Source organism: Mercenaria mercenaria, chromosome 12, assembly GCF_021730395.1.
Source record: "Mercenaria mercenaria strain notata chromosome 12, MADL_Memer_1, whole genome shotgun sequence".
Lineage (NCBI taxonomy): Eukaryota > Metazoa > Mollusca > Bivalvia > Venerida > Veneridae > Mercenaria > Mercenaria mercenaria.
Genome location: NC_069372.1, coordinates 16,787,374 through 16,802,507, shown reverse-complemented (window position 1 = coordinate 16,802,507; position 15,134 = coordinate 16,787,374). Strand labels below are relative to the sequence as shown.

Genomic DNA, 15,134 nt, shown 5'->3' with positions numbered 1-15,134 from the left:
CCGCTCAATGTCTGTCGTCTGTCGTCAGTGGTCTGTCCATCCATCAACATTTTCAGAAAAAAACATCTTCTTGAAAACCACTGGGCAGAATTACACCAAACTTCACAGGAATGATCCTTTGGTGGTCCCCTTTCAAAAGTTTCAAAGAATTTAATTCAATGCAGAATTCTGGTTGCCATGGCAACCGAAAGGAAAAACTATTCTTGTCCAAAAATATACTATCTTATACTAAAAATATTCTTGTCCAAAACCGTAAGGCATAGAGCCTTGATATTTGGCTTGTAACATCATCTTATGGTCCTCTATCAAGATTGTTCAAATTATGCCCCTGGAATGAAAAGAGGCCCCGCCCCGGGGCTCACAAGTTTTACATAGACTTACATAGTGAAAAACTTAAAAAATCTTCTTGTGTAAAACCACATGACCTAGGCCTTTGATATTTTGTATGTAGCATTGCCTTATGGTCATCTACCAAAATTGTTCAAATTATGCCCCTGGGGTGAAAAGAGGCCCTGCCCTGGGGGGCTCATGTTTTACATAGACTTATATAGGAGAAAAAACTTTAAAAATCTTTTTGCCTGAAACTACAAGGCCTAGGCTTTTGATATTAAGTATGTTGCCTTTCCTAGTGTTTCTATACCAAAATTGATCAAATTATGTTCCTAGGGTGAAGAGAAGCCCTGCCCTGGGGGTACCAAGTTTAACATAGACTTATATAGGAAAAGAATTAAAGATCTTCTGGTCTGTAAGTTCAAGGCCTAGGCATTTGATATTTGGTGTACAACGTTGCCTGGTGGATCTCTAATAAGTTTGTTCAAATTATGCCCCTCGGGTAAAAAGAGGCCCCACCCTGGGGGTCACTTGTTATAATTATGAGTTAAATAGGAAAAAATACTTCAAAAATTATCAGATCATATTTCCTAGACTGTTTATTTATAATTACCTGATGATCCAAGCGATTAGGAATCACTTGACTGTGACCTTGACCTACTGACCTACTTTCTTGTTTTTTAAGATACAGCCTTGAAATTTGGATGACGTGTACAGTTTTGCACACCAATCTTAAAACTGTCTTGCAGTGACCATGAATGTGACCTACTGACCTACTTTCTAATATTTTAGCATCAGTTTGCCATTTGAAACATGTGGCTCATATAACTCAGGTGAGCGATTCACGGTCATCATGACCCTCTTGTCTGAAAGTTTAAGTTGTTTAGGCAGTAAAATATTCTTAATTGATAATATATATATTGATAGATGAAATAATTAATCTGAAACTATGAGAAAATTTTTACACCAAAAACTAAATTATTGTTCTAATGTCCAAACAGTTTGTACTGATCAACTACTAAACAAACACAGTTGCTGCACAGCACATTGTCAAATGGGTTTTGATTTTATATTTAGGTCCTTTATTTAGTAAGGGTATGAAACTGTTGACTTAGCTCAAAGTACGTATTAGGTCAAACCAGTGTAGTTAGTCTTAAAGACTTTAGCATATTGATGGATGTGTAGTCAATCTTTGAGACATCAGTGTATTTGCAGAAATGTAGTCAGTCTTTGAGACATCTGTGTATTTGCAGAAATGTAGTCAGTCTTTGAGACATCTGTGTATTTGCAGAAATGTAGTCAGTCTTTGAGACATCTGTGTATTTGCAGAAATGTAGTCAGTCTTTGAGACATCTGTGTATTTGCAGAAATGTAGTCAGTCTTGAAGATGCCAGTGTATTTGCAGAAATGTATTCAGTCTCGGAGACGTTAATGTATTTGCAGAAATGTAGTCAGTCTTGGAAACATGAAATGTATAGGTTTAAATGTGAATAATAGTAATTACAGCTTTCATTGTTTCATTCATTTTTGCAGGGATCTCAAATCTTTGAGAAGTGTTTGAAATATGTTGTATGTATATTGTAGGCAGAGTTGAATGACCTGAGAAGTAACATATGCTCCTGGTTGGGCAATAACCCTGACGTCGACCAGTATGTGAAGAACCTAACATTCTCACAGTGTACATATCTACTGTCTGTCTTCAGGCTGGAAGTTTTAAGGTAAGGTGGTACAGACTAACCAAAGTACTTCATTTCCTTGAGTTTTGTTTCTTAACCCTTACTCTGCTAAATTTCTATAATGAACTTGTCCATCTTTCGTTTTGGACAATACCATTAACTATTAAAAGGGGTGCTTACCAAAAAGATATTGACTGAATGGCAAACAGAGCAGACCATGATCAGCCTGCACGGATGTGAAGGCTGATCTTGGTCTGCACTGGTCGCAAAGGCAGAATCACTTGCTGCTAGCAGGCTAAGGGTTAAGCAACTATTCTTGGGTATTGCAGTTACTATGGATGTCTGTATAAGCTCTGTGAAGCTTAGTGATGCTTTTGTAATGTCTGGCTCTCTTGGAGCAAGTATTTAACCAGATGTTGGCCAGAACAGTTTTGTTTTGTACATGTTACTATTGAATGTTGGTTTTCTGGTAACTTGGATTCAGCTTATATTGCAAAAACAAAATTAGAAACCCATTACAAGGACACAAAATCAGTCTTACATGTATGTATATTGTGAGGTATATTTATTTTCAGGGTGACACACTCTGATGATCCGAGAGCATTCCATGGACTGTTTCGTTACCTAGAGGACAATGTTATACACAAAGACAAAGCTGGTGAGTAAAATTACTCTTTCTTAGGTTGTTTGGAATGAAGAATTCTTTCATGGGAGTAAGCCAAATAGTTGTTCCAGTCAGATCAGTTGTTCCAGCTGGGGGCTTGAAATAGTATCTGGAGGGGCACGCATTGGTCATCCTATACCATAGAATTGCCATGAGTACATGTTTCTTGATTATAATGTGATGACAATACCACAAGTTTCAGAAAGATTTTGCAGAAATATAGAAGTTTTCAGTGAGCCTGTGACATATTTATCAACAGTCTGTGCCTGACTTACTTTAGTAGTGAAGTCTTGTGAAATATTTGTTAGGTATCGTCTAACATGGACATAAACCTTTAGCAAGTGATTTTGCCTTTGTGACCAGTGTAGACCAAGAAGTGCAGGCTGATCATGGTCTGCACTGTTCCCTTCTCGGCAAGTAAATTTTCATTGAACACCCCTTTGAATAATATGTGGTACTGCCCAAACAGAATGAAGAACTAGTCCATTTTTAGCTCACCTGTCACGAAGTGACAAGGTGAGCTCTTGTGACCGCTTGATGTCCGTCGTCCGTCAACAATTTCTAGAAAAATCTTCTTCTTGAAAACCACTGGGCAGAATTACATCAAACTTCACAGGAATGATCCTTGGGTGGCCCCCTTTCAAAATTATTCAAAGAATTGAATTCCATGCAGAACTCTGGTTGCCATGGCAAATGAAAAGAAAAACTTTAAAAATCTTCTTGTCCAAAACTACATGGCCTAGGGCTTTGATATCTGGTGTGTAGCATCATCTAGTGGTCCTCTGCCAAAATTATTCAAATTATCCCCCTAGGGTCAAATATGGCCCTACCCCGGGTGTCACATGGTTTATATAGACTTATATAGGGAAAACTTTGAAAATCTTCTTGTACAAAACCAATTGGCCTAGGACTTTGATATTTGGTTTATAGCATCATCTAGTGGTCCTCTACCAAGATTATTCAAATTATCCCCCTAGGGTCAAATATGGCCCCGCCCCGGAGGTCACATGGTTTATATAGACTTATATAGGGAAAACTTTGAAAATCTTCTTGTACAAAACTACATGGCCTAGGACTTTGATATTTGGTTTATAGCATCATCTAGTGGTCCTCTACCAAGATTATTCAAATTATCCCCCTAGGGTCAAATGTGGCCCCGCCCCGGGGGTCACATGGTTTATATAGACTTATATCGGGAAAACTTTGAAAATCTTATTGTACAAAACCACATGGCCTAGGGCTTTGATATTTGGCATGTAGCATCATCTAGTGGTCCTCTACCAAGATTGTTCAAATTATCCCCCTAGGGACAAATATGGCCCTGCCCCGGGGGTCACATGGTTTATATAGACTTATATCGGGAAAACTTTGAAAATCTTATTGTACAAAACCACATGGCTTAGGGCTTTGATATTTTGTATGTAGCATCATCTAGTGGTCCTCTACCAAGATTTTTCAAATTATCCCCCTAGGGTCAAATATGGTCCCACCCCGGGGGTCCCAAGTTTTACATAGACTTATATAGGAAAAAAAGTTTTAAAATCTTCTTGTCTGAAACCACAACACTTAGACCTTTGATATTTGGTTTGTAGCATTGTCTTATGGTCCTCAACCAAAATTGTTCAAATTGTACCCCTTGGGTGAAAAGACGCCCTGCCCTGGGGGTCCCAAGTTTTATATAGACTTATATAGGAAAAAGCTTTAAAAATCTTCTTGTCTGAAACCATACGACCTAGGCTTTTGATATTTGGTATGATGCATTGTCTAGTAGTCCTCTACCAAAAATATTCAAATTATGCCCCTGGGGTTAAAAGAGGCCCCGCCCTGTGGTCACTTAGTTATTATGTGAGTTATATAGGAAAAATACTTAAAAAATCATCTGATCCTATTTCCAAGACTGTTTAATTATAATTACCTGATGACCCCAAGTAATATGATGTCACTTGATTGTGGCCTTGACCGACTGACCTACTGTCTTGTTTTTAGCTCGACTATACGAAGTATAAGGAGAGCTATCCTACTCGCCGCGGCGTCGGCGTCTTTCTGTGTCCCGACCTTGGTTAAAGTTTTGGTGCACTTTCTCTTTTTTCAGCTTATCTCTGTAATTACTAGATGGATTTGATTCAAACTTAAAATACTTATTCCTCATCATCATCCACATCATCTGACATAAGGGCCATAACTCTGGCACCAATATTTCATGAATTATCCCCCCTTTTCACTTAGATTTTCAGGTTAAAGTTTTGATGCACTTTCACTCTATCTCTATTATTACTGAATGGATTTGATTCAAACTTAAAATAGTTGTTGAACATCATCACCCACATCATATGACACAAGGTGCATAACTCTGGCACCATTTCTTCATGAATTATTCCCCCTTTTTACTAAGAATTACAGGTTAAAGTTTTGGTGCACTTTCACTCTACCTCTGTTATTACTGAATGGATTTGATTCAAACTTAAAATAGTTGTTAAGCATCATCACCCACATCATATGACACAAGATGAATAACTCTGGCACAATTTTTCATGAATTATTCCCCTTTTTACTTAGAATTTCAGGTTAAAGTTTTATGCACTTTCACTCTATCTCTGTTATTACTGAATGGATTTGATTCAAACTTAGAATAGTTGTTCAACATCATCACCCACACCATATGATGCAAGGTGCATAACTCTGGCACCAGTTTTTCATTTATTATTCCCCCTTTTTACTTAGAATTTTAGGTTAAAGTTTTGATGCACTTTCACACTGTCTCTGTTATTACTGAATGGATTTGATTCAAACTTAAAATAGTTGTTCAACATCATCACCCACACTATATGACACAAGCTGCATAACTCTGGCACCAATATTTAATGAATTATGCCCCTTTTTGCTTGAGATATACTTATATAGTGTTTTGATACATTTTATCTTTTCCTGTCTTATTACTTTAAGTTGATATTTTTGACATAGACTCAAGCTATTGTGCAATATCTTCATCCACAATTGGAGTCATTAAACACTCCAGTGACAGCTCTAGTTTCCTCAGATGTGCCCAGTTTCACTATCCAGCATCGAAAAAGTCGAGCACGCCGTCTCCTGTGACAGCTCTTGTTTAGCTCACCTGTCACAAAGTGACAAGGTGAGCTATTGTGACCACTTGATGTCTGTTGTGCATGGTGCATTGTCCGTCGACAATTTCTAAAAATATCTTCTTGAAAACCACTGGGCAGAATTACACCAAACTTCACAGGAATGATCCTTGGGTGGCCCCCTTTCAAAATTATTCAAAGAATTGAATTCCATGCAGAACTCTGGTTGCCATGGCAACCGAAAGGAAAAACTTTAAAAATCTTCTTGTCCAAAACCACAGGGCCTAGGGCTTTGATATCTGGTGTGTAGCATCATCTAGTGGTCCTCTACCAAAGTGTTTAAATTATCCCCCTAGGGTCAAATGTGGCCCCGCCCCGGGGGGTCACATGGTTTATATAGACTTATATAGGGAAAACTTGGAAAATCTTATTGGACAAAACCACATGGCCTAGGGCTTTGATATTTGGCATGTAGCATCATCTAGTGGTCCTCTACCAAGATTGTTCATATTATCCCCCAAGGGACAAATATGGCCCCGCCCCGGGGGTCACATGGTTTATATAGACATATAGGGAAAACTTTGAAAATCTTCTTGTACAAAACCAAATGGCTTAGGGCTTTGATATTTTGTATGTAGCATCATCTAGTGGTCCTCTACCAAGATTTTTCAAATTATCCCCCTAGGGTCAAATATGGCCCCACCCCGGGGGTCCCAAGTTTTACATAGACTTATATAGGAAAAAAAGTTTAAAAATCTTCTTGTCTGAAACCACAACACTTAGACCTTTGATATTTGGTTTGTAGCATTGTCTTATGGTCCTCAACCAAAATTGTTCAAATTGTACCCCTTGGGTGAAAAGAGGCCCTGCCCTGGGGTCCCAAGTTTTATATAGACTTATATAGGAAAAAGCTCTTTAAAAATCTTCTTGTCTGAAACCATACAACCTAGACTTTTGATATTTGGTATGATGCATTGTCTAGTAGTCCTCTACCAAAATTATTCAAATTATGCCCCTGGGCTTAGAAGAGGCCCCGCCCTGTGGTCACTTAGTTATTATGTGAGTTATATAGGGAAAATACTTAAAAAATCATCTGATCCTATTTCCAAGACTGTTTAATTATAATTACCTGATGACCCCAAGAAATATGATGTCACTTGACTGTGACCTTGACCTACTGACCTACTTTCTTGTTTTTTAAGATACAGCCTTGAAATTTTGATGACATACACAGTTTTGCACACAAATCGTAAAACTGAATTTCATTGACCATGAATGTAACCTACTGACTTTCTTAATATTTTATCATCAGTTTGACATTTGAAACATGTAGCTCATATTACTCAGGTGAGCGATCCAGGGTCATCATGACCCTCTTGTAGAAATTTAGCAGGGTAAAAGCTAAAGTTTATCAACAGTAGTGCTTTTTTTTGAGTGTATAATTAATGTATAATTTCTGTATTGTTTGCCTGTACTGTACAGCCTTATATTTTCAGGTATGTGGTTTTGTATACAAGCAGTGGCAGATAAAACTTTTGAGAAATTCCTTGATGTTGCATCAGAAAGGGTAAATATATATTATACATCTAATTTACACATTGAATTTCATGGATCTTTTTTGTGCCAATGTTAAATGTTTGAAACCAGTAATGTAGGACTTTAAAATGTGATACCAAGTGTGATGAAACTTAAGTATTTTAAAAATATAATAAAATGCATACACACAAGTATATATGCTACATATGCATGAAATTACTGATTTATATGCTTTTTGAAGTGCTGGTAGAAATTAACGTAACTCTGGAGGCAGATAGCTTTAACCATTGACACTTCTCTGTGGCAGATTAAATCTAACATTAATCACGCATAACATGTAAACCATTTTTGCTGGTCAGTTACTCGTTTTGATATTTTCTGTAAGTTTATTTAATAGGGGAGGACATTAATTAGGGAATATATGGTATTTCTGAAATGACATACTACCAGTCTGTTTAAATGTGAAACTGATTTATACAACTAATTGTGTTGTTACCATGGTATTGTTTAGGAGCGTACAGATGAGCGTGAACAGGAACTAGAGATGCATGCACAGTTCTTGCTGGTCAAGTTCAACCATGTTCACAGACGTATCAAGAGAGTCGGTGACAAATATTTTACTGGACTTATAGACAAGTAGGTCAAAGCACAGGAATATTTCTAAATGAGAAGAAAGTTTGAATGAAGTTACTGTGAAATCGTTTAATTTCGTGGGCATGAATTTTCGTGATTTTGATCCAAACTGCTATTTCGTGGAGATATGAATTCGTGGATTTCTACTTTTGAACAAAAAATAGTGGGAATTTTTGTTTTTTCGTTGGGACTTAATTTCATGGATTGACATAACCACGAAATCCACGAAAATTAGTCCCCCATGAAAATTAATGATTTCACAGTAAATTGACTATAGTATTACTAACTGCTCATAAAAATCTTACGACCTTTGATAATCTGCAGTCTGTGTTTCTTCGTCTTTTAATGTCTTATGTGTTGATTCCTGAATATGGAAACTTCTTGTGTGGATAGTAATCACTTAAATTGGCCAAAATGCCTTATATTCTAGTCATTATTGGGGAAAGATATGACATCAAGAGAAAAGTGTGGAAAATTTCAGCAAAGTAGCCAATGTCTTTGTTAAGTTTTTTCATAGGTAAGAAAAGAAAGATTGGTATTTCAGTTTTGATGTGTTTCATTAACCCTTATCATGCTGGACACGGTTGATTCTGCCTTTGCACATCCATGCAGTCTGATCAAGATCTGCACTTTGCCATTCAGTCAGTATCTTTTGGTAAGCACCCCTTTTAACAGTCAGTGGTACTGTCCAAATTGAAAGCTGGACAAGTTCATGATAGAAATTTAGCAGGGTAAGGGTTAAATAATTATAAAAAATGTTTGGAACAAGTAACACTTACTTGGTGGTATGTATTTCAGGTTTCCACATTTACTTTGGAGTGGAAATGTTCTGAAGACAATACTAGATTTACTGCAGTTACTGTCCAAGTCTCTCGAAATGGTAAGTAAACACTTTCACTATGAAAGAATGCTAAAATGTCAAAATTATGCAGGTTTAAAATTAGTAATATTGGGTAAGTTTTGCGATTGAGCAGGACTAGGACAAATGCTTTGAAACTTCAGATGTGTCTTAAGCATCATTAGATGGCAAGTTATATAACTCTTACCTTTATTTTGTTAATTTTTGTCTCCTTTTCAACATAGAAATGTTGTGAAAATTTTTCATATAAGAATGTTTCTCAGAAGCTACTTAACCAAATATTTTCAGATTCAACACACATTTTTCTCATCATTAGATTACCTCACATGGCAGACTTGATAACCCTGTCTTACATTTTGGTGTTTTCTCCTTACAGTTTACAAAATTATGCCTCCTTTTCAACTTAAAAAGTTTTGCTAAATCTTTTGTATGTAAGCAGGTAATAGGGGGAAGTTCATAAAACAGTAAAGTATGCTGTCATCAGACAGTTCATACATAGTTCATATAATTATTAAAATGCTTTTATCATACATACACTTTAAGGATCCACATCAACATGCCCCAGACTTTCAAGTACCAGGAACAGATTATGTTCTCAGAGTGAAGGATAACATGGTTGACAGAGAGGTAACATGATCTTATACAGTTACAAGTCAGTATCTTACAGAGAGGTAACATGATCTTATACAGTTACAAGTCAGTATCTTACAGAGAGGTAACATGATCTTATACAGTTACAAGTCAGTATCTTACAGAGAGGTATCATGATCTTATACAGTTACATTTCAGTATCTTACAGAGGTATCATGATCTTATACAGGTACAATTCAGTATCTTACAGAGAGGTAACATGATATTATACAGTTACAATACAGTATCTTACCGAGAGGTAACATGACATTATACAGTTACAATTGGGTATATCAGAGAGGTAACATGATCTTATACAGTTACAATTCAGTATCTCAGAGAGGTAACATGATCTTACACAGTTACAATTCAGTATCTTACAGAGAAGTAACATGATCTTATACAGTTACAAGTCAGAGAGGTATCATGATCTAATACAGGTACAATTCAGTATCTCACAGGGAGGTTACATTACATTATACAGTTACAATTCAGTATCTTACAGAGAGGTAACATAACATTATACAGTTACAATTCAGTATCTTAAAGAGAGGTAACATAACATTATACAGTTACAATTCAGTATCTCAGAGAGGTAACATGACCTTATACAGTTACACAATTCAGTATCTCAGAGAGGTAACATGATCTTACACAGTTACAATTCAGTATCTTACAGAGAAGTAACATGATCTTATACAGTTACAAGTCAGTATCTTACATAGAGGTATCATGATCTTATACAGTTACAATTCAGTATCTTACAGAGATAAAACATGACCTTATACAGTTACAATTCAGTATCTTACAGAGAGGTAACATGATCTTACACAGTTACAATTCAGTATCTTACAGAGATGAAACATGACCTTTTACAATTACATTTTAGTATCTCAGAGAGGTAACATGATCTTACACAGTTACAATTCAGTATCTTACAGAGATGAAACATGACCTTATACAGTTACAGTTCAGTATCTCAGAGATGTAACATGATCTTACACAGTTACAATTTAGTATCTCAGAGAGGTAACATGATCTAACACAGTTACAATTCAGTATCTTACAGAGAAGTAACATGATCTTACACAGTTACAATTCAGTATCTTACAGAGAAGTAACATGATCTTATACAGTTACAAGGCTGTATCTTACAGAGAGGTATCATGATCTTAATATACAGTTACAATTCAGTATCTTACAGAGATGAAATATGACCTTATACAGTTAACAATTCAGTATCTCAGAGAGGTAACATGATCTTTCACAGTTACAATTCAGTATCTTACAGAGAGGTAACATGACATTATACAGTTACAAGTCAGTATCTTACAGAGAGGTAACATGATCTTATACAGTTACCAGTCAGTATCTTACAGAGAGGTAACATTATCTTATACAGTTACAAGTCAGTATCTTACATAGAGGTAGCATGATCTTATACAGTTACAAGTCAGTATCTTACAGAGAGGTAACATGATCTTATACAGTTACAAGTCAGTATCTTACAGAGAGGTAACATGATCTTATACAGTTACCAGTCAGTATCTTACATAGAGGTAACATGATCTTATGCAGTTACAAGTCAGTATCTTACAGAGAGGTAACATGATCTTATACAGTTACAAGTCAGTATCTAACAGAGAGGTAACATGATCTTATACAGTTACCAGTCAGTATGTTACAGAGAGGTAACATAACGTTGTACAGTTACAATTCAGTATGTTAAGTGCTTTATCCTTAGGAATTAATAGAAATGTTTTGGGTGTAACAAACAAAAACAATTTGTGATAACATAGTACATGTATATTTTTCATGTACATATTTCTAAATTTTAGAGAACAGTCAAAGACTTTGCTACACAGAGCTCAAGAATTCTACAGGAGGCCATGAAATGGGCACCTCAGACAACACGTTCCCATCTAACAGAATATTTACTGGAAATGGAGAACACCTCCCAGGGCCTCTTTCAGCATAGTGGTCTTGCTCTGGCAACTGAAAGTGTGCTAAATTATGCTGGATATAACAGAAGTGCAGCTGCACTTGGGGTGAGGGATTTCTTTTTGAAAATACTTGATGTTATTGTAAAACAAGGCGTATAGTGTTAGAACAGTCTGTCCATCAGTCCATCCGTCTGTCACCCTTTCTTGTGTACTTTACTTATCCTACGGTGTCCATCCTATTGAAATGAATCTTGGTGTGTATCATCAGCGTGAAGTGGACATTCGTATATTTAGGGACTTTCATGTAATGTTGTTTTTCTGGCGTAACAGCCCTCTTGTGGACTTTTTTTCTGTCAAGCATGTTCAGGGGGCATGTGTCATACAATTTTGACATTATTCTGGTATTCTGTGTTTTCTTTTAAAAGACTTATTTGCATGTCACATTTGAGAAACGACAAGAAGTATACAAATTATTAAACTTCTTTTACATGTAGCATGCTTTGGAATAGAGTGTGGGTATATGCTTTTGTGACTATTACTGTAACAGTAACTTTAGTTCCAATTTTAAAAACATCTATTTTCTCTTAATGTATGCAAGGAAGATGCTATGAAGTGGAAGGTTTGATTTTTCTGTTTTTTCCAATTGTAATAATAATCCTAACACCATGCTTGAAGTCATACATTACTCAATTTTTAAAGAAACATATAGAGAGATCTTAATTTGAGCCGCGCCATGAGAAAACCAACATAGTGGCTTTGCGACCAGCATGGATCCAGACCAGCCTGCGCATCCGCGCAGTCTGGTCAGGATCCATGCTGTTCGCTAACAGTTTCTCTAATTCCAGTAGGCTTTGAAAGCGAACAGCATGGATCCTGACCAGACTGCACGGATGCGCAGGCTGGTCTGGATCCATGCTGGTCGCAAAGCCACTATGTTGGTTTTCTCATGGCACGGCTCATTTGTTTTCAGGGAAGTTGTTAATATTTTCTTCCACAGAATCCTTTAATTCATATTTCCTTTTAAGTTAATTTCAGTTTATTTCCTTTTAATTCAAGTAAGAACTCTTGTATCTATTAGGATTTTAGTATGATACACAAGAGTATGGTACACATTAGAATCACTTAGCTTGAGAGGCCTCACTCGGGGCATTGAATTGTTCTTGTGAGAAAGCCGTCCAGCTGGCTTACAGAAGGTTGATGGTTCAACCCAGGTGCCTGCCCGTGATGAAATAATGCACGAAGGGGCACCTGGGGTCTTCTTCCACCATCAAAGCTGGAAAGTTATGTAATCTATAATTGTGTTGGTGTGACGTTAAACCCAGTTTTCTTCGTTTAGCTTGAAATGTAAAAGGGAAAAAGATCATGTTATTTAATGCGTTATATTGGCTGAAGTACATGTGTACTTAATTATGCCCCCGAAGGGAGGCATATTAGTTTTCAACTGTCCGTCCGTTCGTTCGTTCGTTAGTTAGTTCGTTCATTAGTCACAATGTTAACTTTTTGCATGAAGGCACTTTACTCGTGAACCACTGCACCCAGGACCTTCAAACTTCACATGCTGATAGTACTTATTGAGTACACCACCCCTATTGACTTTGGGGTCACCAGGTCAAAGGTCAAGGTCACAGGGGCCAACGTTAACTTTTTGCATGAAGGCACTTTACTCGCGAACCACTGCACCCAGGACCTTCAAACTTCACATGCTGATAGTACTTATTGAGTACACCAACCCTACTGACTTTGGGGTCACCAGGTCAAAGGTCAAGGTCACAGGGGCCAATGTTAACTTTTTGCATGAAGGCACTTTACTCGCGAACCACTGCACCCAGGACCTTCAAACTTCACATGCTGATAGAACTTATAGAGTACACCACCCCTACTGACTTGGGGTCACCAGGTCAAAAGTCAAGGTCACAGGGGCCAATGTTAACTTTTTGCATGAAGGCACTTTACTCGTGAACCACTGCACCCAGGACCTTCAAACTTCACATGCTGATAGTACTTATTGAGTACACCACTCCTACGGACCTTGGGGTCACCAGGTCAAAGGTCAAGGTCACAGGGGCCAACGTTAATTTTTGCATGAAGGCACTTTTTTTGCGAACCACTTCACCCAGGACCTTCAAACTTTACATGCTGATAGTACTTTATAAGTACACCAACCCTACTGACTTTGGGGTCACCAGGTCAAAGGTCAAGGTCACAGGGGCCAACGTTAACTTTTTGCTTGAAGGCACTTTACATGCAAACCACTTTATTCAGGACCTTCAAACTTCACATGCTGATAGTACTTATTGAGTACACCACCCCTACTGACTTTGGGGTCACCAGATCAAAGGTCAAGGTGCTGCAGGGGCATTTGTCACCATTAGTGACAGCTCTTGTTTCTTAATATTTTTTTCTATTTTAACATGATCTGATTTCTTGTTTTGTTTAACAAACAAGAAATTTACTTTGATAAAATATGCAATAAACAGGATCAGTAAGGGAACATTGTGACATCAAAATGCCAAATGACATTCAGTTAATAGCTACTCATTGTTCAAACCATTCGAAGGCTAACTAACCTCAATGCAAAATTGTCTGTTGATTTCAACACAGTATTGTAATATACTTTAATAATAGAAAATTAATTTAAAATTAGCAAGTTTACTAATTGTTTTTCTTAGGAAAAAAAAGCACAGCAAAACTGATCCTACCAACATAAATTATATATCTTATATATCCATCGAGGGCTGTCCCAGAAAATCACAAACCTTTTTTATTATTTCGAAAATAAATGATGCATTAAATAATTATTTTAATTGATGTTATTTCAATGTATACTCGACAGGACTATAGAGTTTAAAATTAAATATCTGTCATATTATTTGAGTATTTTTAAATAATGGATGGTGCTCAGTGCTAGTCGGCCGTGATCTACACAATATTTTATTACTACTTTCTGCAAACTTATCTGACGTCACCATTTCTGAAAGTGTGTGCGACCGTTACTTTCAAAATTACATCACTATTTTAACAAAAGTGATGTCAAAGACTTGAAACGCAACATAAGTACGCACCACACGTTAAGTTACATGAATTTAAAAGGAAGCCGCTTCTTTTTGTAGGAGAAAAACTGAGCGTGCTTTTTGTAGGAGAAAAACTGAGCATGCACTGACTAGCACTGACTGCCATCCATTATTTAAAAAATACTCAAATAATATGATAGATATTTAATTTTAAACTCTATAGTCCTGTCGAGTATATATTGAAATAACACCAGTTAAAATAATTATGTCTCCCACACCACTGTGGTTGGAGAATCATATTGATTTACTCCTGTCTGTGTGTCAGTCAGTCAGTGTGTCACAAATCTTGTCCACACTTTTAAGTCCAACATTTCTCATCTGATCTTCGCCAAACTTGAACAAAATGTGTCTGCCAAGTCTTCGGCCAAGTTCGATAACTAGCCAAATCGGTCCAGGCACTTCAGAATTATTGCCCTTGAATTACCGAAATTACTGATGCAAGTGATACAGGTCTTGGTGCATGTCTCTTTCACAAATCTTGTCTGTGCCCTAAGTCGAACAGTCCTTATCCGATCTTCACCAAACTTGAACAAATGTGTTTGCCAATAAGTCCTCGGCCAAGTTCGATAACTAGCCAAATCGGCCCAGGCACTTCTGGATGATGGCCCTTGAATTACCGATAGGCCACTTACTCCAAAACTATCAAAGGTATATTTTCTGTGAGTAGACAGTATATAAAGACAGACTTACTATTCAGATGATTAGGCAGTTG

General features: G+C 36.9%; 1 protein-coding gene across 1 annotated transcript in view; it reads left to right on the top strand.

Moving 5' to 3' along the window:
* LOC123533131 (phosphatidylinositol 4-kinase alpha-like) overlaps window positions 1-15,134 on the top strand; it is a 111,604-nt gene that overhangs the window by 41,693 nt on the left and 54,777 nt on the right. The window contains exons 19-25 of the mRNA XM_053519313.1: window positions 1,915-2,048; window positions 2,582-2,664; window positions 7,247-7,317; window positions 7,798-7,922; window positions 8,718-8,799; window positions 9,322-9,405; window positions 11,247-11,456. Coding sequence (XP_053375288.1) covers window positions 1,915-2,048; window positions 2,582-2,664; window positions 7,247-7,317; window positions 7,798-7,922; window positions 8,718-8,799; window positions 9,322-9,405; window positions 11,247-11,456 — 789 coding nt within the window. The remainder of the gene's footprint in view (window positions 1-1,914; window positions 2,049-2,581; window positions 2,665-7,246; window positions 7,318-7,797; window positions 7,923-8,717; window positions 8,800-9,321; window positions 9,406-11,246; window positions 11,457-15,134) is intronic.